This window comes from Physcomitrium patens, chromosome 8 (assembly GCF_059467195.1).
Source record: "Physcomitrium patens ecotype Gransden chromosome 8, ASM5946719v1, whole genome shotgun sequence".
NCBI lineage: Eukaryota > Viridiplantae > Streptophyta > Bryopsida > Funariales > Funariaceae > Physcomitrium > Physcomitrium patens.
The window spans coordinates 13846768-13869724 of NC_143417.1; the positions used below are offsets into that span (position 1 = coordinate 13846768).

Genomic DNA, 22957 nt, shown 5'->3' on the forward strand with positions numbered 1-22957 from the left:
TTGATAACGACGGTGGCTGCTAATTACGACTTTCCACTCACTTATATCGGCTGCAGTAGAAAGTGAATGTCAAGCACGCGGTTGGAGCAAACCCTGTTCCATTGTACGGCGTTATTGCCATCAGCAGACTCCGATCTCAGTCTTGTCAACAAAATCACAAGAAAATCGCTCCAGTTACATGAGTGATTTATGGGAATTTCCGAGGAAGAAGTGGGGGTACTATTTTTAGTATCATAAGGGTCAGTTGAGATCAGGAACTGTGTGCGAAGTCGTTGGATGTATGCGCTGTGGAGAATTCGAGGATGTACCTTCGCTCCATTCATTGGGGAGCTGCTTATTTTGATTGTGAAACTCTGCTGTGCTCTCTGGATTTTCACAGATTATCACCTTGCTGTATTGCAGATCCTCTGAGCGATGGCGTCAAAACATCGGCGCGAGCTCGTGATCTGCCTCCTATCGTTTCTGTTTCTTCTTGTGATATCAAATTTGAGCCAAATCACTGCAGAATCGAGGGAAAGTGGTGGAGATTCGGGTCTCGAGGAAGTGGTAGACTCCATCGGGGAGGAAGAGGGGGAGGGCTATGAAGGATATGACGCAACCGATGGAGATGAGAATGTGGACCATGGGAATGGTGAGGATGAAGAGGACGATGACGAAGAGGAAGAAGACGAGGAAGGAGAAGATGGGGAGGATCAGGGCTGGAAGGGGATTGACGAAACAGATGTTGTTGTGCTTGGGTCGCACAACTTCACGGCGTTTGTAACGAAGGAACCATATGTTATGGTAGAATTTTATGCACCTTGGTGCGGACATTGTCAGGAATTGGCACCTGAGTGGGCCGCAGCGGCCACCGCTCTGAAGCGGCGCGTTCCTGTGGCGAAGGTCGACGCAACCGCGCATCCAGAAATTAGTGACAAGTTTGGCGTGACTGGTTACCCTACGTTGTTCTTCTTCATCGATGGCGTGCCGACGCCTTACTCCGGCGAGCGGGCGAAGTGAGTCGATCTTGTCCAACTTCTTTACCGACCTCTAAGAATTTTTTGCAGCTCTAAAAAATCTTGAGCTACAGTTTTTCGATTTGAGTTCTATCTCTTACTGCGCTCTAACGTAATTGCGTATGAATTTCTATACTTTCTGCATCGTAAGAAGCTCACACACAAGCGAGCTAAACTCACATTAGGGCATAGGTTTTCTTGTTCAATAAACCCTGGAGAGCAACAATGGAGATTCTTTTCAACTCTAGGCATTGAGCTGCCACGGGAATGGCGTTAGTGCAAGCATTCAATGGGAGGAGTAGAGTTTCTTTCTTGGAGCCATGTTTTGGATGGCTTCTCAGAAGCGACTACTGAGTGTTCTGCTTGTTTGGTAGTAGGGTAGGGGATTCGAGTTTCTTTAAAAGAGGAAATGTTATGCAGAGAAACTCGCATGATACAATCTCTACTACGACTGTAAGGGTTTGAGTGTAAGATTCAGAATGTATGATCTTTCGAAAAAAAGAGGTTTTGCTTTTTGAAACGGCTGGACTTGGGAGATTGCCGCGGTGTTCGAGAATTTGAAAACTTATTTTGAACTTTTGTATAGCATACACAAGATTTCACTCAGCACATTTCATTTGACCCGGAAATCAAAGAACTGCGTAGCTAGTATTTCTATTGTTTCGTTTCGCGTGAAAGGTTATTTACATAACATGATCACGCTTTTTCTGTTGCAGGGACGCCATCATACAACATGTGAATAAGAAGATGAATGTAACTGTTATACCACTAACGTCAAAATCTGATGTTGAGGCTTTGTTGGAACCTAAGTCGCCAATCGCAATTGCATATATTGACAACTTGGAGGTAATTTTAATTCATCTCAGCTCCGTGTCTTATAGTTGGTCTTAATTGTACCTTTTGTCATTTTAATGACGTAATATTCATTCTCACCATAAGCAAGATATTATGTATGTGACAGTAATCTGATGGTGGATCTTATGTCTTTATATAGGGTGTGCTTCTGATGTTCTTATTTAAAACACTCTCTTGTTATAACAACGAGTATTCTACAGTCAAAGAATACAAAAAACCATTTTTTTGTAGATTTCTGACATACGGATAAATCCCCAGATTTAATTGTAACCATTAGACCAATCTAATACCCAAGTTCATCTACTTGTTTGGTCCCTTATTGATTCTACATTTTAACATTAGATAAAAATGCTGAACTCACATTAGGTCGTGTAGAGTGAGCTTGTCCGTTCACCAGAAATATTTGCGAACTACAAACTGTGGCAATTGACAAGTGAAATGTTTCTGTTCTGTAGGGTGCTGATGTGGAGGAATTGACATCTGCAGCAAGGCAGGAAGAAAACGTTAAATTCTACATGACTAACGATGCTGATGTGGCTGCTATGCTTGGACTTGGGACTGAATCCAAACCTGCTTTGGTTCTTTTAAAGAACGTTCCGGATAAACGTTTAGTCTATGGTGATTACTGAACATTCAAAACATCACATTTGAGTTCTTGGTTGTAACTTGTTTCGCATCCTGTCCTCTGCGGAATTGGTATGTAAGTGTGATTTGCATGTTACACTTTAAGCACGTCGTAATTTGTGTTGCAGAGGATGATTTCAAAAGGAAACCACTTTACGAATTTGTGTCGGCAAATAAACTGCCTCTTGTGATCTACTACAAAGAAGAATCAATCAAGTTAGTCTTTGAGAATGTCATCAAAAATCAAGTATGAAGGCTATCCTGCTTATCGAAGGATTCGAAACTCTCCTTCTTACTATTTCTTTGCTGATTTGAATGCAGACATTTTACTTGCTTTTACTGTGATATACTGTGGTTGGTAGTTAACTAGTAGTAATGTTGCTGTTGTTCACGAAGACATACATGATGTTGCTTAACTTTTGACAACAATTATATGATGGGTTACCTACACCAGGTCATTTGCTTTATTAATGGTGAGGAGCATTGGGGTGTTGCTCAATCAGTTTTCGAGAAAGTTGCAAGAATGTTCAGAGGGCAGGTATAGTAGTCTCACCTAATTCTTGTTCGAGCTTATAAATCATGGTTTTCACTACCCTTTTTTTTTTTTTTTTTTTTTTTTTTTTTTTTTTTTTTGTGTATGAAGCACACTTCGTAAAACGCATTCTAAAATTCACAGAAAAGTATTAAGTTGCTTGTTTTTGAACTAAGTTAGAATTCCTATGCCGTGTGATGCAGACGTTGTTTATACGTGCCAATCTGGCCGACAAGGAAGGGCAGCAAGCTGCTCAATATTTTGGCATTTCGGGGGAAAATCCTATCATAGTAATATGTCGTACCCTGCTGTTGTCTAAAGGCATAGAGTTGCAGTTTCGAGTGATAGTCATTTTAAATCTGAAGTACGTCATTGGGTTCATCTTTCTACAAGTTAATAAGAGGTAGGTCCAATGAGGTGGCAGTATTAACTTGAATATTATATTGAAAATATTGAAACATCATGTGCTTTGTGCATTAAATATATTGATAGACAGGATAGAAATGATTTTAGCCTCTTCTCTTATTTGTGTAAAGAACTCGTACTAGTTGACATGTGCAGCTTATCTGGGTTATAAGGGTTGCATGGGACGTTTGTTCTACGAAATGCACGTTTGAACCACTGATGCTGCATTTTGTTTAACTCAAAGATGACTGCTGACGGACTGTTACCACTATTCTTTTGGATATGCTGCAGATAATGGCATATGTGTCGGTTGAGGAAGGTCCCAAGTACTTGTACGAAGGCGAATTCACTGTTACAGGAGTCAAGGTGTATTCACATGCATTGGATCTTTGATGCATGAATATTTTCACGTCCTTCAAGCTTGTAGTCTGGGGGTACTCATCTTCTAAGTTTCTTTGCAGGGTTTTGTGGAAGGTTTTCTAGCAAACACTTTGCCACCTTATTACAAGTCGGAACCAATCCCTGAACTGGTGACGTATCCCTCTGTGATTGCCACTATTACATTTTGTCTTGTGCGCCAGTATGTGAATTAAGCTTACATTGCTTAATTTTTTCTCCCATCTGTTTTGAAAGTTCTAATGTTTTCAAATTCCGTTACAATTCTATGCGCAGACGCTAGTCTTCATGTGTCTCCTCTGTAAAGCAGTTTATGAAATCGTGCGATAGTATTCTGTTATTTGCATATTTAGATCCTCATGTCTGAATGCATGCAGAACAATGAAGATGTGAAGATAGCCGTTGGCAAAAACTTCGAGGAGGTAGTTCTTGATGAATCTAAGGATACCCTTCTTGAGGTAATCTTTAAGCATCAGAATTGCAGGACCTCAGTAACAACTCTTCATTGTATCATCCTCTTATGTCCTCTTTTTACGTGCCAACTTATGTTGTTGACCCTCTTTGTCCTGAGCTGGAGGTGATGAATGGGACTACTGGATAGTCTACCATGTAATGCCAGGAGTTTTTTCTGTAGCTTTGTTTTGTTTTGTTTTGTTTTGGTTTGTTCTTTATTTTCTCGTTTTCTTTGCTAAACTGCTGCTTAAACATGTGTAGTCTTATCACTTCTGGATTCAATCTCATTTACTGATGTTCTTTTTCTTCCCAGCTGTATGCTCCTGGGTGCAATTATTGTCAGGAGTTGGAACCAACATACAAGAAACTAGCCAAGCGGTTGAGAGACATTCCCTCTATTTCAATTGTGAAGATGGATGGGCTAACAAACGAACATCCTCGTGCAAAGGTGGGCCCTTGTGTGATGTTCGGAGTATCAATTTAATTAAATCAGTGTTGTTTTTGACCTGCCAATATTGTTCGAACTCTTTTGAACTCTAAGTCTACTATCAACTGACACTGATGTCTTGTTGTTTTCTTCAGCCCGATGGCTATCCGACTATTCTTTTCTTTCCAGCTGGGAAGAAGAGCTTTGAGCCAGTGCGTCTTTCTATCCTTTTCTCCTGAGCGAGGAATTTATTGCTCAGTGCTGAACCTTGCATGAGATTGGAACAGTTCAGAATCATGCAGTGAATGTTCTTCAGGACCTGATAACCTTGAAGCTATGTTTGTAAATTAGAACTTCATTACTTAGAGTTGCAATGCTTGACAATGCAGATCACATTCGAGGGTGACAGAACAGTGAAAGGTTTCTATCAATTTATTAAAAAGAATGCAGCTATCCCATTTACACTGCAAAAATCTGGTAAGTCCAAAGCTACAAAGAAGTGTGCAGAAAATATGAAGGATGAACTATGATTAGACACATCAACCAGCTTTCTGCAACGGTCAATGACCATTCTAATACACAATCGAAACATAGTAGATTAGCTGGTGTCCATATGCATAGGGTACGACGAACGGAAGCATGGTTAAAACCACTCGTCTTAAAACGCGTTGAGTTAGACCAAGCAACGGTTAAAATAACCAAGCATTTTAGTGTTGTATTGATTCTTAGGTAGAGAATCGCAGTTTAAATCCGTGACCCAGAACTGGGTCTAGGTTTACGGTTTAGACAGAACTATAAATTAAGTCCAACTGGCATTTGAAGTTGTAATGTAAGATGTTTGATCAGCAACTTTACTTCTGGGTGGTTTTCGTCCTTCCGATGGTAGAAACTATTAGAAGACAAATTCCTCCTGGATACCTTATGGATTCTAGAGTTTATTCACCTATTACACATTGATGACGTGCTTTCAATGTTGAGCGAATGTGTCATTGTTGTCGCTAGTTTGTATTGTGTATCTTCGTGTTTAACTTTCACATAATTTTGGCATTGTTAAGTCAGTAAACTCATTCACCAGAATTACTTGAATTTAGAAATTACACGAAACCCAAATGATGTGGATTACCAATTCGGACAAGTATTGGGGGCCAGCCCCACTTACACCATGCGATTCTGCCCCAGTTGTGTCAACTACCGAAATTTGAGGTAAACTAGGAAACTATTAATCGTAAGTATTTATACTTATCTGATTTTTACCAAGTGTGGTCAGAGAGCACCAGAATATGAAAGACATGCATAAATAGCTGTGTGTCTAAAACGAAAAAACCCCAACACTAAACTGTTGTTAAACGAAAAGCAAGTATCTGGTAAAATATCAAGTAAAAGTACAAAACAGCAATCTAAAATAATTTATTTCCTCAGCACCAAACTACGCAAATCCTTAAACCATGAGACACAACGATTCAAGTGAACTTAATTGCTTTTATGGAAGATTTCCCCCCCTATGATGAGATCATTGCGGAACGTTCTTCGAAGTTCCAAAAAAAGCATCTCGCTCGATTCTGAGAGGTATTAACAAGCGCATGAAATGTAACCATTTACTTAATTTACATGCCAAGCAAATAATTCAATGAAAAAGCCACCGGATGATTTTTCCAGTGGAACAATAAGCACCCTCCGATCTAATCGAATAAACATTAAATCGCTCTAATCCATCCCAATTAACTATAACAGAGAGAGCGAGGAGACTGTGAGAGATGATGGTGTTGAGGGGACAGCGACGAGAATACAAAATTCTCGCCGTGGACGGAGCAAGTGCATCTTCAGGAAGCCAGTCCTAGTCTTTTGTCTTGTGCCTTCTAGCTCCCGCTTTCTGCTTCCCCATGAGAAGAATAAGACGTCGCCTCATCATCTTTTCCTGTCTTGGACGTGCTGACGATGAGATTCTAGTGGCAGCCAATTTAGCGAGCTCCAGAAGCAATGGTGTGGTGCAGCTACTGCGCGAAGGACCAAGAGGCCGAGCGAGACGACATCAATGGCTTCACGTTAGTGTTCCCTCCTCTCTTGCAATTGATTGTTTTCCAGCAGCTGAATTGGGATGTGGTGTTGTGGGTTTAGGGCTGGTGATTCTGGGTGACGAGTATGGCGAGTATGAAGAGGGTTATGAATTTGGTGAGGAATCTTTGCTTGTTTGCAGATGTTGTATGGGATGTGGGCGCGTGCTGGCCGATGACTCTTACTCCACTGAGGTCACATTTACTAAGGGCGCCGATGGCTCGGTACGAACACTTGTCCTACTCTCTTGTTTAATTGTTTGTTTTCTTGTCGGTTGAGGTTACGTCTCCTAGGGTTTGGTTTGGATTTTGTTTTCATCGCCGGTTTTGGGTTGTCTGCTTGTGTCAACTGCACCGCCTTTGTTTTTTTTTTCAACTTTTATCAGCATTTTGTCAAAAATATTTTGGTTGATGGGGTCATCTTCACCTACATTACTACTCGTGCAATCGAGGATGGAGAGGGAGAGAGGGAGACGGTGGGATGATAGTATGCGTGTTGATTCTGTTGCATTGATATCCTGTTGAGGGTTTAGAGTCAAGCAGAAGGGAATTTCATACGCAGCGGGCAGACCAGCATGATACGGTTAGCTGGTGCGCAAGGGCGTGTTCTTGGCTTTCAATCCGATTCACATGAGAAGACTCTCAATAAAGGTTGCACTTATTGAAGACCTTTCTTTAGTAGCAGTGTGTATTGCGTTTGGGAACGGGTTTGTTCTGCACTGGGAAATCTATGCTTTCGGTTCAATTATCTAGCTCTTGCTTAACCTGAAGTTGCTGTAGGAGAAGCCAGAACATGATGGTTTGTGTGTTCATCAGTTTTATTAAAATTTTTACGGTGAGCTCTTTCTCTTTTACAGAAGCTGATTGTGATGGACATTATGCATGATTATACCCGCTCGTGTCATTAAAATGTATCAGTGCATCTGATTTCTTAGTGATATCGTGGGTATGCAGGCAAGAACGAAATACGAGAAATTGCGGAGCGACTCTCCATACGACCACGAGATGACATAGTGCAAGCTGCACATCGTTTCTACACGGTTGGCTCAAAATTTTTTATACATCTTTTACTTTGCTAAGGACTGGGCTAGAACTTCTATTCGCATTCATACCATTTTTGTAGTGGAAATTATGTGGGTGTTCCAAACTTGGTTGTTTGTTTCGGCTTCCATTCGTGTACGGGCCTTTGTTCTTACGGTGAGACGAATGTGCCTAATTTTTTGGCACAAAATGGTGTTCATTTCCTCACCTATGCTTCGTGCAGATTGCAGTCGAGCGTAATTTCACTAGAGGTCGACCAACGCCCCGAGTAGCTGGGGCATGCTTATACATTGTATGCCGGTAACACACACTTTTACTTATCGAATGGGTGATGTTCTGTCTAACGTGAAGATATATTTTGTAGCTAAATTTAGTGCGATCATTTTATTGTAGGCCGCAGCTTCAGCATAATTTTTGCTGAAGCTCTCGCACTTGTGGGGCTGCTTTATAAACTTGTTCTTATTGATGTATACCGAAATTGTGTTTCCTACCAGGGGACAATTTGGATTGAGATGCATTCGTTAGTGTGCTTCAATCATCATGCATGATTTGGATGTTATATAAGTTTGACGTTTGAGTGCAGGCAAGAGAACAAACCTTACATGCTCATTGACTTCTCCGACTCTTTGCAGACCAACGTGTACGAGCACCAATCCACTCTACTCTGTTTGACACCTAACGTGCCAATTTTGTAATGATGGACATTTGCAACGAAGAATAACATGGGTTTTGCACTTGACATCTACCCACAAATGATTGTTAAATACCATGCCGAAAGCAGTCAGCTTTTGAATTAGTGGATTGCATTTTTGATGCTACGTGTTAAAGGTTTTAAAAAGGGTTTTGTGGTGTGGTGTCAACGCAGGTATGTATTAGGAGCAGTATTTTTGCAGTTATGTCAACTATTGCGTCTGGAGCAGCACCCCATCATGCAAAGACCTGTCGATCCTAGTTTATTTATACATCGATTTGCTGATCGTGGGTTCCTTTTCCTTTTGAATAGTTCCTAATGGACTTTAAACCCCATGTTCATATCTCTCCTCTAGATCATAGCGGATTGCTAGTGTCTTCTTGAGCGTTGCTAACTAGTTACCAGCCCAGCAACTTCCTTATCAGAGAGATAAGATTTCGATGTTTCAGATGGCGTGTCCTCTTTTTTTGCTGCGGAGTTGACTGTTTTGTTGTTGTTCAGTGTTGTTTTCAGAGGTTTTCCCGTTAAGGTTTTTTTCAAGTAATTTTTTTAAACTACACACAGCGGATGGTTGTTAGACTTTATACATTCTTAGTTGTACAGCTCAGAAGATTTTGAAATTTAGATGTCAAGGTTGTTCCTACAGGATTGCAATTTGGAAAGAAGATGCATGCAGTTGCCAACTCTGCTTTGCGCCTTGTTGCCAGTATGAAGAGAGATTGGATGCAGGTGCTATTTTTTCCCCTGTTAGCGGTTGTTATCAAGCTTCTGTGCAGCGGATGATCTAGGAACTGAATGTTTACAATAGTGCTACTGATTATCTAGATGTAATCTGCTTTTTATATATTTTAATTATTCGACCATGTTCCTTGATGACATGAAATTGGATTTGCAGACAGGAAGACGACCAAGTGGTGTTTGCGGAGCTGCGCTTTTCATAGCAGCACATATTCATGGGTTTGAGCGTTCAAAAGCTGATGTGGTATGTATCTTAGGCATGGAGATTTTAGTTTTATCGAATACATCGTTTGCGTCCTCAGGTACAGTTCGATTGAGCAGAATATGTTTGACCTTAGGGTTGCCTGCAATTCGTAGCATCATGGGCGATATAATTTCTTAAACTTACAAGGATATTTTGAGCCTGATATGAAGACAAGGTAGAATATGTGTGTTGTTCAATCTTTGTAGTTTACAGTACGCATCTGCCTCGTATTGTCCTCACGGTTGATAGCATGATTCTCAGGTAAGTGTGGTGCACATTTGTGAGGCAACTCTTAAGAAGAGGTTGGTCGAATTTGAGCAAACGGAATCCGGCAGCTTAACGGTATGTTGAAGTTGTAAATGACTTCACCTTCGATACATCATGATTTCATAGCTAATCAGACCCTTAGATAACGGATGAACAATGTAGTACACTTATTTCTCAGTAGTAAGGTAGAAAGTAGAAAGTAAATACATGAATAGGTCAAACTACTAATAGGACGATGGTGATACCTGATTTGATATTTGAATAATTATCTCTTTGACTGCTATTCCTTATAAGCTCCCTGTATCACAGGCTGAGGAGTTCGATATGAAAGCGAAGGAGATTGATTTGCAGATCAGAGTAGGCCTTGTAAGCCCGCAGATTGAAGGCAAAGGGACCACCACAATTATGTGTGAGCATAAAGACATGGGTGTTGTGCATTTTGCGCATGGTCTTTGCCGTGGTTGTTACGATGAGGTGAATAAACATCTTACTTGTTTTCATGCTTTTCACTCCAAAAGGACTCTAGCTTAGGATTGTTGTTTCCTTATTTTCAATTCCTCCACCTTTGTTTTTGACCACGGTTCTACATGCTGATTCATGATAATGCTCTAGTCATATATTTAGATTTTTTGAATGTTCGTTACGCCTCTGATTTGATGAAGTAGTATGGGATACGTACAAAGGTTTCGAGTTTCAATCATCACATTTTTTATTTCACATGTGATTTGCTAGAACTAGTGGCTGCTTTTTCTTTCACTCCGTCTGTTCAAAAGATTTTGCTTTGCACGATACCTTCCTTACACACTATTTATGATGCAGTTCGTTAAAGTCTCAGGGGGTATGACAGGTGGCTCCCACCCACCTGCCTTCAAACGTGCTGAACAGAAGCGGTTGCTGGAGGCTAAGAAGAAGGAGGATGAGAAAGCTTTGGTGCTTTGGGAAGGGAATGATGATCCAACTGCTATTAAGACCTATGAAAGACGAGGCCGAGGGAGAGGAAAAGAAGTTGTATTACATGAAGGGACTGATGACCCTCACTCCTTGGCTTCTGGTTCGCCCTCTTCTCAGAGAAAACCTAAATTGAAGGAGATAGCCAGGGGAGCGGCTGAGGCCTCTGAAGCTACACAGGAATCGCAAGACAGGAAAGGGGTTGCCGAATTTATCAGTGAAGTGGCGACAGACATTGCATCCCTGATTGATGATTCAGAGCCTGTGCTCCAGAAGAGGCAGTTGGAAATCCGAGTAGCTCTAAATGAGGCAGGAGAGGACAGTGGCTTAATCGATTCTGCGGGAGTTGACGAGAGAGAGGGAGATGTAAAGAAAGCGGAAGCTACAGCAGAAGATGGAGAAGCGTGTGTTGAGGATGAAGATGACAATGAGACGCTCTCCGACATTGATGACGATGAGGTTTACTTTCCCTTCTCCGGGTTTGCAAAATTAAATGAGATTAGTTGCCTCTAGTGACTTGATGTTGAATATCCTTCTTCTTTATACATTGGCTTGGTAAGGTTAAGCTCGGGTTCTTCTGTGTTGTCTGCTTTAAAATCCGCATTGTGATCAAGAGCACTGGTTCCTGCCCCACATTGAAATTCTGGACTTCGAGTGCAGGTGAAAGGCTATCTTCACAACGACGAGGAAGTCAGGCTCAAGACAATCATTTGGACAGAAATGAATAAAGAGTATTTGGAGGTTACATCCTATCCAAACATCCTGTTATAGTTCAATTCGATTTATCACGAGTATTATGCATGTTCTTATTTGTACTAGTACTTTTATTCATGTATACTGGGTTTGGTGAGAAGTAACCGTGGTCAGATAATTTTTTTATCTCTACGTTCATGTTATCCTTGAATGTAGATGTTTTAGGCTTACTGTTTAGCTCCATTTCTGACTTTTGAGCAGTATATGTAACATGTCTTATCGTTCGTCTGATTGCATTCAGGAGCAAGAACAAAAACGAGCAGCCATCGAGGCCAGTGAAAAAGCGCGAATCGCAGCATTTGAAGCAGCTGCCACAAACTCTGCCAGCGCAGCGGAGTTAGCTGCAGCTGCAGCCGCGGCAGTTGCTAAATTAAGGAAGGTTGGTGAAGATACATTTCTTTTTGTCTCGATATTTTCGATTGCAAAAAGTGAGGGATAAAGTGGAGGTTTTAACACAGACAGTACTTAGCGGCACATTGTGGAAGCTGGTTTTGTTTCTCTGCAGGATCGTAAGCAAAAGAGACAAGATGAAGCAAACAGGCCACCTGCAGATTCAGCCGCTGATGCAGCTCGTCATATGCTTGTAAGCAAGGTATCAATTAGTCCAAGTTCCTTGTGCCCAGTCATTGCAGGATGTAGTGGCTGTTATTGACTGTTCGGTGCAGTATGGAGAGGATGATAGCGTATCGGTCTCAAAGAGACCGATGTACACGCTGATTTGTTTTCTGCACAGTGATTTCAACTCTCAAACGTCTAAGCAGATTGTCAAATCATATGTTGCCATGTCTCTTCGGTGTAGGTTAAACAGAGCAGTTTCTTGTTGGTGCTTAGAATTTTTCTGACATAACCCTAATTTTTGAAGTGGGACTTTTTGTGCTTGCCTGCAGAAGCTGAGCTCTAAAGTGAACTATTCTGTACTTGCAAACCTTTTCGATGCAGACGTATGTCCTATCACTTGTTCTTGAAGTGATTTGTCTGGTGCAATAATTTCGTTCTTGACTCTTATAAGACAACCTACCGTATTTGTACTTTCCCAAATCATAGTTGAGAATGTTGAGAAGTTGAGTTAGGAATATTTCGTATTAAATGGTTCTGATGTATTTATTTCTTTTCCAGAACCCCGAGAAGGAGAAACAGCAAGCTAAAGAGGAAGCTACAGATGATAGAGAAAACAAGCGTCAGCGCAAGGTGACTTTTGAAGACGATCTGACTGAGCAGGTTTGAAATGTTTTCTTTTTCTTTTCTCTTATCTAGTTATATTTGATTTTCGAATTGCTTTGACAATGCAGTTCGATAATTGCTTAATCGAAGGAATTGAGTACGGTATGTTACTTAACAAAAAGGCGAGAGTTAGTAGGCTTGTTGCACCTTGTGAACTTTTATGACCTGTTGACAATTGGAGTGAAGTTGACCTTTGCATGCCCCTCTGCTTCATACTTTTTGGGACTGTAGGTTTTAATTGAAGCAATCACTTTCCTCCCTCTTGAAAGCAGTGATATGGAAGTAAGCATTAAGAGGTTGTTCCCAGTAATTAAAACAGAAAGCCCACAAATTGGACAAATTTGACAGATGATCATGTGCTTTGAAAACTAAGTTGAGCTATTAATTTGCGTAAGTTTCTTTTGCTTATGCAGGTGCCTAACGTAGAAGCCAAGGAAGAGATAACCGTGGTGATGGAGCGTGAGAAAGTAGAAGAGAAAGTAGAAGAGAAAGTAGAAGAGAAGGTGGAAGAGAAAGACGTCGAAGAGGAGGAAGTTTATGATGAGGATGAGGAAGCCCACTTCGAGGAGTCGGCCCCATATGACGAAGAGGATTATTATGATGAGTACGAATAGTGATGGGTGATGCCTGCAGTATGGACTATCCTATTGTAAGCCACCTTTCAACTTGTATGTACATCAGGAAATTTGATCATTCGACATTTACCCTTTTAGGAAGAAACATTAAATGGCAGCAACTGCCCCAAACTTACCTTACAATGGTAGAATTGTACAATATTGAAGCTCTTTGTGGGCACTCTTAGCAGCCTGATTTAATGTGACTTGATGCACCGATTAATCTAGGTCAACATGCTGATGCTATTGTTAATGGTGCTGGAAGTTTTGGTATGACGTTGGTATTACCCTCCAGCACCCGTCCATTGTGGCAATTTATTTGAAGATGATTTCTTTCATTTATTTGAAGGTGATTTGTCTCAAAAGTAGAGTGGCGGTGTATTGTTGGAACGTTATTTTATTTTATACTCAGCTCTCAAATTTTACAGCATTGTGTTACATGTCAACTAATAAAGATTATAGTGGCATTAGTGTCTTGAAAAATATTTTAAAAATCTGTAAGAGAATTACATTGAAACTTTGATATTGTAACTTATTATAATTGTAATAATAAAATAACACTAATAGCATGTGTAGTAAGCTACATAAAACTTTGAAAAATTAAAAATATATAAAAGTAAAAAAAATTAAATCAATGTAAACAGAGACAATATTAAGATTTAAAATGTATATATGTATATATATATATCCATTTGCTATCTTCTTTTTTTCTTTTTTTATTAAAGAATTAATCTTAAATACTATTTTGATGTTATTATTTTTTTTAAATTATTTTTAAAGTTTTAATTTGTCATTCATGTTTAAAGTTCAAACTTGCATCCTTCATGATTTGGAAAAGAATTGAAGTAAAAATAATACTGCTATTGGATTTTTTTTAGAATAAAGTAAAACATCTTTTTTTTATTTTTTATTACTTTAGTATCAATCTGAAGCCATTCCTAAGTCCAACTTGAAGCTTTGGTTGCAAGGACCTTATTTCATGCCTTTATGAATATTGTAATGTGATCTATGTTTGTTCACAATGACACCACTTAGAAAGTGTGAAGAATAATTTTAGATAATTTTTTAGATGTTTTTGGATATTCCAAGGTCATAGTTTAAATATTTTGTTAATATTTTAGGAACAGTTTGTCAAATGGAATACAAATTTTATGGTTTTTCTAAAAAAACTGCATTATCACTTTTGTAAAGTTTGAATAAAGATTAAAAATAAGACGATGAGAAAATACATTTCTAGTAGTTTTCTGTGATCCTAAACTTAAGTATAATTTATTCTTTAAATTGATCAAGCTAATAGGAGTTGATACTAACAAAATTTTTAAAAATTGGAAAAGAAAAAACAACTAACTTTATGTGGTATTAGCATTTGTAGGCTCCAAAGTAACTTTCATAAAGTTTTAGAGATATGAAAACAAAAGTTACAACATCTGGTCGTTTGTTACTTACTATAACAAAAGTCCTCTTTTTCTTTTACAACATGAATGAAAGAGACAAGAAGATAATTATTAGCAAAGAAAACAAAACATTACCTTTTAAAAATAGTTATGTATGGATAAATAAAAATTTATATGATATTCTAGCAACCAATTCTTTTATGCAACTAGGACTTTTTAAGCACTTGGATCAAAAAGAATTGTTGTTACAAGAGTAGCATATAAATTATACTTCATTAAGATCTTTAAAAGCTTAAAATTAGATGTAATTTTTAAAATAATGTTTGAATATTAGATCTAATAAATTAAAAGCTTTATTGTAATTATATAAAATAATTAAATAATAAATTTATGTTATTTCTAATCTTCATAAATATGCTTAATATAATCATTTTTATAATTATTTTAAAATGAGATTATATAGATATATAGATATATGTTTGGACTTTAGGATTGAGTGGTAAGAACAAATAATTACTTTAACATGCAAAAGTTTGAAAAATATTTAAAATTATAAATTGTATCCATTTGTTTTTAGAAGACTATGTTCTTTATGTTTTAATAAAGAATTTAGTGACGTTTCACAAAGGAAGTTTAATTTCATTCTATTATTTTATTTTGTATCCTCATTCTTTGGCTTTCAAACCAACTAGTGAAAATATTTCTTAGTTGTTGAAATCCTAGTGTACTACATATATTGGAATCTTTAGGTTTTATAACCTTATTTTTACTATTATAAAATTGAACAATTTGGCAAGGGTGTGCATTGTCTTTTTATTTATACATATTATTTGTATATTTAAAATAAAATTCATAAAAATGAATATGATCTTATTAAATAAAAATTACATTCTAAATATATCTAATATATTAGTGCTTGCTAAGATTATATATATAATTTATATATTTTAGATGTAAAAATATGTTAGATATAAAAATATTACACATATATATATACAACATTTGTTCAATCTTTTTAACTATATATATATATATATATATATATATGAAGTTAAAAGTCAAAATAGTCAAATTTTTAACATTATATTTTGATATATTATAAAATATTATAAATTTTTGAGGGTTTGACCATTTTAGAATAAGCAACTTTTTTATATATCCAATGATGTTTTTAAAACTTTAAAATAAAAAAAATAAAACTTATAGAGCAAGTTCTTGTAACCATTGGAATTATAAAGAGCAAAAATGGAAGAATATGTCAAGTCAAAATCCAAAAATATGGACGTAGACAAATGCATGAAGGTGGCATTTGTCTTCTTTACTTGTCTTTATTTTATTTTTTTCTAAATTATTTTTTAATACTAAAAAAATTATAATCCATATGAAATATTTTTATTATAGATCTTTTGGTGGTGGATTTAAAGCATCCAAACTGTGCAATTTAAGACACAAATATATATATATATATATATATATATATATATATGATACATAAAAAGAGTGATTAAGAAAACTATCAAAACAAAAAGAATTGATTGATTTTTTTGCATTTAAAATTTTCAATATTACTTGCAATAAGTACAAAGAAGACCAATAGAAAATTAGCCTTGTTCTTGAATAGAAAGTAAAACAATCTGTTTAATTAGGAAACAAAAGACTCCTTTTATTTGTAAAGATGACTTTTTGGAGCCAATTTTTGCAAATAATCCTTGGGAAGTCAATCTCAAACTTTCAAAATTGTATATTCTTACCATAAATGTTTTTTATTTTTATTTTTAATATGGATAATATATATATATAGTGAGAATTTTATAGAAGATATATTGTTTAAAAACCAGACTGTTACTCTTCTAAGTTTTATTTATTTATTTATTTATTTTACTGTTTTAAAGAAGACATCATATAGTATTATAAAACGTAGAAGTTTAGATTCTACAATTATATATTTAATCCAAAACAATATTAATAAATTTGAGTTTTTAAGTAATAGTTCTGTGGCAATCAAATAGATCACAAAATCATACTTCTAATTATTTTTTAAGATTACAAGCAACTTACGAAAGTTCTAAGGAAAAGCATGGTAATATAATAAATGTTAATTGTTGTAATATCATGGGCATTATAATTTTTATGTAATATCATGGACATCAAGTTTTTTTGATCAACAAACAAAAGTGAGATTTTACTCAAAGGAAATGCCCATGATATTACATAAAAATTAAATTAAAATTAAAACCTTAAAGTTATAAGGGAAATTTGTGGCATTTTGGTGAAAATAATGTACACAAAACATAAATTTGTTTGCAACAACACAAGTCTAAAATATAATGACTTGGAATAAGAAACATCAAATTTTTGGGAAATAGTTTTGATTGTAAGATTTGAGAATTGTTAAAATTATAATTGAATAGTTTGCACATGATGGTTAAATGACAGTATAGTAGTTATTTCCACGAATTGCAAACGAAATGAAGTTGATGCGGCTGCACAAAAACATCAAATACTTCTACTAGTCTTACACATACACATAAAAATACAGTCATGTACAGGCACAAATTTTCACCTTAATATTCGACAATGTGTACAAAATTTCACCACAAAAGTGAGAAACGTCACATTTGTTTCAAACAATGCCACCACGTATTTAAGACCAGATTAGAAATAGTAAAATCAATATCTTTATGAGTTTCACATGTAACAGACTTTGTGATCAGAATACGCTGATGTGAGACAAAAGTATACAAATCGAACCTAAGAAGACAGCCGAAGCATGGAATCGTCTTCCCATCGTTGGAATCCTACAGCTCTAGATACATAGATAGGTAGATAGATGGATGGATGGATGTGGAGGGCAGGATTCCGACACCGACAAGCATCACCGACACAGCCCATGCCAACATGTGAACGACGCACCAGATGCAAAGTTATAGACAAAAACCTCAGATTCACACGCTTCACTGAGGACCCAACTTGAGCAAACTTCGTGCCCTTGCAGTGTCGTTAAATCCGAGGCAATGCTTCAGAAAGCTGCAATTCACGAAGACGGTAGAGCCAAATATGAGCTTGTTGTTGCAAAAGGTTTCGCATGCAAAATTTCCACATTCTCCCACAAGGTTATGAATAGGTATTGTACAGAAGCAGGCAAATGGATTCGAACATGCTTACCAAAGGGCTTTTTTTTTGTTTCATAAATTGTACATCAATAGAAGTCTGCAATCAGTCTACCAAGAGGCTCCTCACGGTCGGATGCCCAAAAATGCGTGAAATGGATTCGTTGGTCTAATTCTTGGTAGTTTCTTCAGCAAATTTACAGTGGCATTGTAGAGGTGTGAAATGTTTCTGTTTCATATAAATACAACCTCGGGTGCGCAATTCTGCAATCCTGGGCGGAACTCCGATCGGGTGATGACGCAGGTAAACGGTTCCTACGAATCAAATTCCATGTGAAGATCCAGCGAAGATGTAATGAGAAGTGGTTGCGTTATAGCTCTCAGGACCATATGGCGTGAGATGGCTCCGCAGATCTTAATCGCAACAGAACATTGTCGCCGATCTTCAGGCTCTTCACAGATACCAGCTCTCCAGATTCTGATTTTGACAAACACACGGAATCCGACTGGTGAAGTATCACGCTGACTCGTCTTCCCTCTTCGGCTTCCGCTTCGATTAGAACCAGCGGTTTCAGATGCGTGAGTGCCTTCTCCACAGGAATCGTTCTGCAGCGGCCGAGAGTATCGACAGCAAGGACGCGTTGATCCGACTCCAGGAAGGCAAGTTTCATCGCCATTCTGCCCTCCATGGCTATGTAGGAACCAGGCGTACCGGTGGCTATGGAACTTCTTTGCTGCTCATTGTGCATTAGGAACAGAGCTGATGGTGAGGAACCTACCAACAGTCCTTCCCCCGGACGAAGTGCATTGCGGACGTTTATTTCCACAGCTTCCCCTAACCCTTGCACAAACGTTACTTTAGAAATGGTGGCTTGCTGCAAAGGCTCGGAAACATTTGCGATTTCACTTATCGAAGATGTTGATTCCGCGGTCAGTCGAGAATTTTTGATGATGCTATCTGGAACGGAGCGTCGGGCAGATTGTTGTCTGGCATCCACGGCACCTGGAGCTGAAGGTGCGCGTCTGGCCAACGCGTTTCCAATGCTGAATAGGTCGTCGCTCTCATAACCGGATGAGCCTGGCTGGGTATTGCTGAATAAATCTATGTCGACTTCAGTCTGGCTTGCAGCTCCACGAAAGCTGAACAAATCTGTGTCGGGTTCGCGAGTGGATCCGTGGAAGATGCTGAAGAGGTCGTCGTCTACGTCTTGACGCTCGGTGTCGTTGGAAATCGAGGTGGTGGAGGGTCGCACAGACGGACCGCTCGCGGAGCTTGAACGCCTATGTGAGGATGTTGATGATGCCACAGAGAGCGCGGCAGGGGGACAGGGCTTCTGGGTCGGAATTGCTTTAATAACTTTCCGACCACCCAAGGAGATCTCAAACTCGTCAATCTGATCGCCATAGCTCAATGCTGGAGCGTGAACCGCTGGCGTCACTGAGCTCGGAGGATGTGGATTTGCTCCTGATGATTCCACTTTGCGGACCAGGTTAAGTGCCATAGCCATGTCCAAACTAGGTCGAATCACATCTACACCCCCACTCCGCCGCATCCTTGTCACATTACAGTTCAAGTTTTGCATGTAGAAGTCACGGCGCCGGTTCTTCAAGCTTTTGTCAAGCACCACGTGATTCGCACCTAACTTTGCGACTTCGTTGCAAATCGCAACCTCTGGCCGGCTTGCTGCTTTCACAATCACTGCGAGCTTGACTCCTCCTTCTTCGCATCTGTACTCCAACCCTGGGAAACCTTTCCAGATCTTCATCTTATGGCTAATTTCGTCCTCCACGAGTTTATGATTTGCCTTCAACCATTTCTCGTCGCCTATCTTGACTCTGTAACCTAATGGTCCCTTTACAGTCCCCAAAACGGACACAATGGCGAGAATATCGCCTCGGTTGAGGATGTTATCCATAGCCCAGACGATACCAGCATGGGAAATATCTCTCACGTTTCCGTCGAACGCAACCACTACCAAGCTCTGGCCTTCCTGTCGAGTTTCGTGCAAATTGTTTGTGACGCTTCTGCTGCTAATTTCCGCACCAATACTTAGTGGAACTTTCTCTGCCACTGAACCGAGAGTAAGATGTTTCAAAGATCCCATACAGAGATTCTCCACCTCGGAGGCACTTACACTTGAACTTCGTGAGCTTTGAGTTCCCGATGAACCACCGTGCAGACTAGATTCTGGCGGAGGTGGCGGCTTCAGAAGGCTAATGAGGTTCCGAAGCGGTGAAACCATGTTCAACCGTAGAGCATCCATTGGACTTCCTACGATGCGCACTGATGACCCTGATGTTGAACTTCGGCCTGCATGGTCTAAGTCTACACTACCTAGACCCCCCAGCTTGAAACATAAATCAACTTGATCTGATGAAGACGAATCAAAATCCACTGAACTGCTCGATCCTAGTCCAGAACTATTTGAATAATTGACCACCGGTTTGATAGATGTCATGAAACCATTGCGACTCTCTGAGAATTCTCCTTGAGCTTTCGTTTTCCTCTCCCCCAAGGAGAGATCACCAACCGGCCGAGGAGGTCCAAGCTTCTGTAACATGTTTTTCACCATTTTCTTTCGCAAACACTTCCGCAACTGAAGACCTCTCTCAAATTTTGGAACAGTTCAGTTCACTAACACGGGATAGTGTTTCTAAAATTTTGTTCTCTTCTGGTAAAAAAATGGATCACCTCCAGTTGCTTGTTGGCTGCAAGCCCTGTCCCATCTCACAGTTTGCATCTCGTTTACAAAGATCTTTCAAACTGCGTCACAATTCTAATAAAAGCTATGCAACCGTGGTCGCGATCACCAGTCTAACAACATGCTGCAATGTCAATAAGATAACTCCAACTCGAGACATCTACCAAACCAATATTTTATTGTACCGTACCTGATATAGACCTCCCGCGTCACGGAGCAAACAAAAATACGAAAACCTCAAACGCTAAACCCACAGTATCAACATCCAAACTCGACCTCTCACACAACTTCCGTCACACCCCACCTGCACACACACCGGCCAGAGAACCAAGCCAACGATGACCCTTGGGTCCGCGAGGCAACACCACCGACGGTAACAATCCGGGCTCCGACACTACTAATAGCTTCCTCGTCAAAGCAACGCTACGACTACCCGGATTCAAGGCTAAGCTCCTCCACTGATGGTGCCAAAAACGGGGGATTCGAATACTGTCTAAACAGCTGCAATCGATCGCAAAAAAAAAAACAAAAACAAAAACAAAAAATAAATCTTTAAAAAAGCTCCCGATTCACTGAGATCCCGCGACAATGCAACCCACCACCCACAAGCTAGGACGAAGACCCGTCCCCCAGCAAGCAACGAGTCGCCACAAAGCTCCTACAGAACTATTGGCACCGTTGCGTTGCGACCACTCGCAAGTGTGGAAGTATGTATATATGAATGGCTTGGAATTCAGTGCGGGGTCTGGATCGAAGCGGCTCCTCCCTCTCTCCCGACTGCAGCGACCACAGCCTCCGACGGAACAGCTCTACGCAGCAACACCGCTTTGAAATGCAATGGATCATGAAGCTCTCGTCACGCGGGGGTTGGCGCCGTGGGCTCGGGTGGCCCGTGCCCGTGGGGTGGCCTCCTCGAGGGGGCGAGCCGACAACCGAGGAAACGGATGCTACTCCAACCGGCCCGGCCCGTTTTTAGACCGCATGAACGTTGGTTAGTTAGTTAGTTATTTATTTATTTAATGGTCTTTGTTTCTATACCATCTTCACCTGAACTATTTCGTGAAGTTTAGATATTGATGATCCAAAAGATGTGTAGATTCGCTTCCAGGAGGGTTAACAGCTCTTGGGAGTTGAAAGGTGTGAGGTTGGGATCTACTCTAATTTTGTGATCGGTCTACTAATTAAGGCATTTCTAGAGGTTATTGGTATAACCTGGAATTGTTTATTGCATTGGTTAAAATGGCTTGGTGGGTCATGCTTTAGGGGTGACACTTGTACCCAGTTTGCTTAGGTGGCAGTCTTAAGTTGCATATGAGGATTGGGATTTGATGCCATTGACATTAATTTGGTATAACAAACCAAAATCGTTTGTTCTTAAGTTAGTGACAAAGCTACTTTGATATTTGATTTTAGAGCGGATAGAGATAGGTCATCCCTTGTGTGCATGTGTGTACATATATAGAGAGATGATTTAGTCATTTTTGAACCAAACAAATAAGATAAGAAAAAAGAAAAAAGAAATTGCAGATCCCACTCTACGCTCTGAAGAAGGTTGGGTACACAGAGGTGTTGTGCGAAGCACTGTACATATAAGAACACTGTGTCCACTAACTGGAGGAAATTGTAAGTTCATTGATTGAAGAGGAAACATATAAACTAAGTACTGTGATGGAAATTCTTGGGATCAGTAAGAAACAATGTTCTCATTGGGAACAATATCAAAGAAGGGTGCTAATCCTAAGAGTAAGAGCAACTGCTAATACTCCCTTTTGCTTGCAACTCCTCTTTTGCCTAATGATGATGGATCAAGTTCATTAACTTTAAGCTTTATCACTATCGAGTTGTTGCTCTAGGTTGGTTACATTGTTGGATGTTTGATCCATTTTTCAAGAGCTAATCAAGTGATTGGAATGAAGACATGTATAAGTTATTTTAATCTTATTTTGGTCGATTTTCTTGGTCATGCACCAATGTATTATAGAACTAGTTTTAGTGATGGATTGGATGATTTTTTAAGAGTAGAACCTAAAAAGTTTAGAGTTAATGCAGCCCTTGTCCAATCATAGAGATAATTGTCTATTTTTAGCCGCATCTTTTTCAATAGGTAGGTCGTAGAAGGCAACTTTGTCGGCACAAGTACAGCGTTACTATGATGTTTGAATAGGTAGATTCATTGAGGTCTTTTCAACTTGGATAAAATGCAGATGTGAAGTAATTGGTTATTGAGGTACTCAATATAAGAGCTTTAGAAGTAAGAAAGTGGCCTATAATTATCTAGAATCTAAAAATTAATTATAAACTATTTAGTAAGTTGAAAAAAGTTTTTAATTTTGTCAAGGGTTCTGAAATTGATTTTTTTTTTATATTTTTCAAAAAATTAAATTTTTGGAATTGCAATCTATATGGACTATTAGTGCCCTTATTATTCATCATGGTTGGCTTATTTACCATATAAAGATTTCTATAGCATTCTTTAATGATTGACTAAAAAAACAT

General features: G+C 39.0%; 3 protein-coding genes across 8 annotated transcripts; 2 read left to right on the forward strand and 1 right to left on the reverse strand.

Annotated features, from left to right (window-relative positions):
* Positions 1 to 106: 106 nt before the first annotated feature.
* Positions 107 to 5625, forward strand: LOC112285796 (protein disulfide isomerase-like 1-4). Of its 2 annotated transcripts, XM_090252661.1 has the most exons (13): positions 107 to 239; positions 403 to 995; positions 1712 to 1841; positions 2306 to 2468; positions 2603 to 2721; positions 2929 to 3012; positions 3210 to 3296; positions 3703 to 3777; positions 3873 to 3941; positions 4185 to 4265; positions 4574 to 4708; positions 4843 to 4899; positions 5077 to 5625. In XM_090252661.1, the coding sequence occupies exons 2-13, from the start codon at positions 415 to 417 to the stop codon at positions 5215 to 5217; spliced, it is 1722 nt and encodes a 573-aa protein (XP_090108787.1). In that variant the 5' UTR covers positions 107 to 239; positions 403 to 414; the 3' UTR covers positions 5218 to 5625. The 2 variants fall into 2 exon arrangements, with proteins under 2 accessions (XP_090108787.1, XP_024382727.1); XM_024526959.3 differs by lacking the exon at positions 107 to 239 and having other exon boundaries at positions 294 to 995.
* A 769-nt stretch (positions 5626 to 6394) lies between these two features.
* Positions 6395 to 13603, forward strand: LOC112285795 (uncharacterized). 5 transcript variants are annotated; one of them, XM_024526958.3, is made up of 18 exons: positions 6395 to 6729; positions 6882 to 6963; positions 7272 to 7389; positions 7693 to 7778; positions 8003 to 8071; positions 8363 to 8419; positions 8645 to 8757; positions 9117 to 9199; positions 9366 to 9452; positions 9714 to 9794; positions 10029 to 10193; positions 10539 to 11126; positions 11328 to 11408; positions 11662 to 11799; positions 11926 to 12012; positions 12308 to 12361; positions 12537 to 12638; positions 13055 to 13603. In XM_024526958.3, exons 6-18 carry the CDS (start codon positions 8382 to 8384, stop codon positions 13253 to 13255), a joined length of 1818 nt encoding a protein of 605 aa, XP_024382726.1. In that variant the 5' UTR covers positions 6395 to 6729; positions 6882 to 6963; positions 7272 to 7389; positions 7693 to 7778; positions 8003 to 8071; positions 8363 to 8381; the 3' UTR covers positions 13256 to 13603. The 5 variants fall into 5 exon arrangements, 3 of the variants coding, with proteins under 3 accessions (XP_024382726.1, XP_024382723.1, XP_024382724.1); XR_002970834.3 differs by having other exon boundaries at positions 6515 to 6729; positions 8003 to 8079; positions 11906 to 12012; XR_016504572.1 differs by having other exon boundaries at positions 6515 to 6729; positions 8003 to 8079; positions 11906 to 12003; positions 13055 to 13476.
* Positions 13604 to 17292: 3689 nt separating this feature from the next.
* LOC112285512 (uncharacterized) lies at positions 17293 to 21281 on the reverse strand. Its single transcript, XM_024526416.3, has 3 exons — positions 20652 to 21281; positions 17815 to 20477; positions 17293 to 17676 (listed from the first exon to the last, which is right to left on the reverse strand). The coding sequence occupies exon 2, from the start codon at positions 20330 to 20332 to the stop codon at positions 18140 to 18142; it is 2193 nt and encodes a 730-aa protein (XP_024382184.1). The 5' UTR covers positions 20333 to 20477; positions 20652 to 21281; the 3' UTR covers positions 17293 to 17676; positions 17815 to 18139.
* Between the last annotated feature and the right edge of the window lie 1676 nt (positions 21282 to 22957).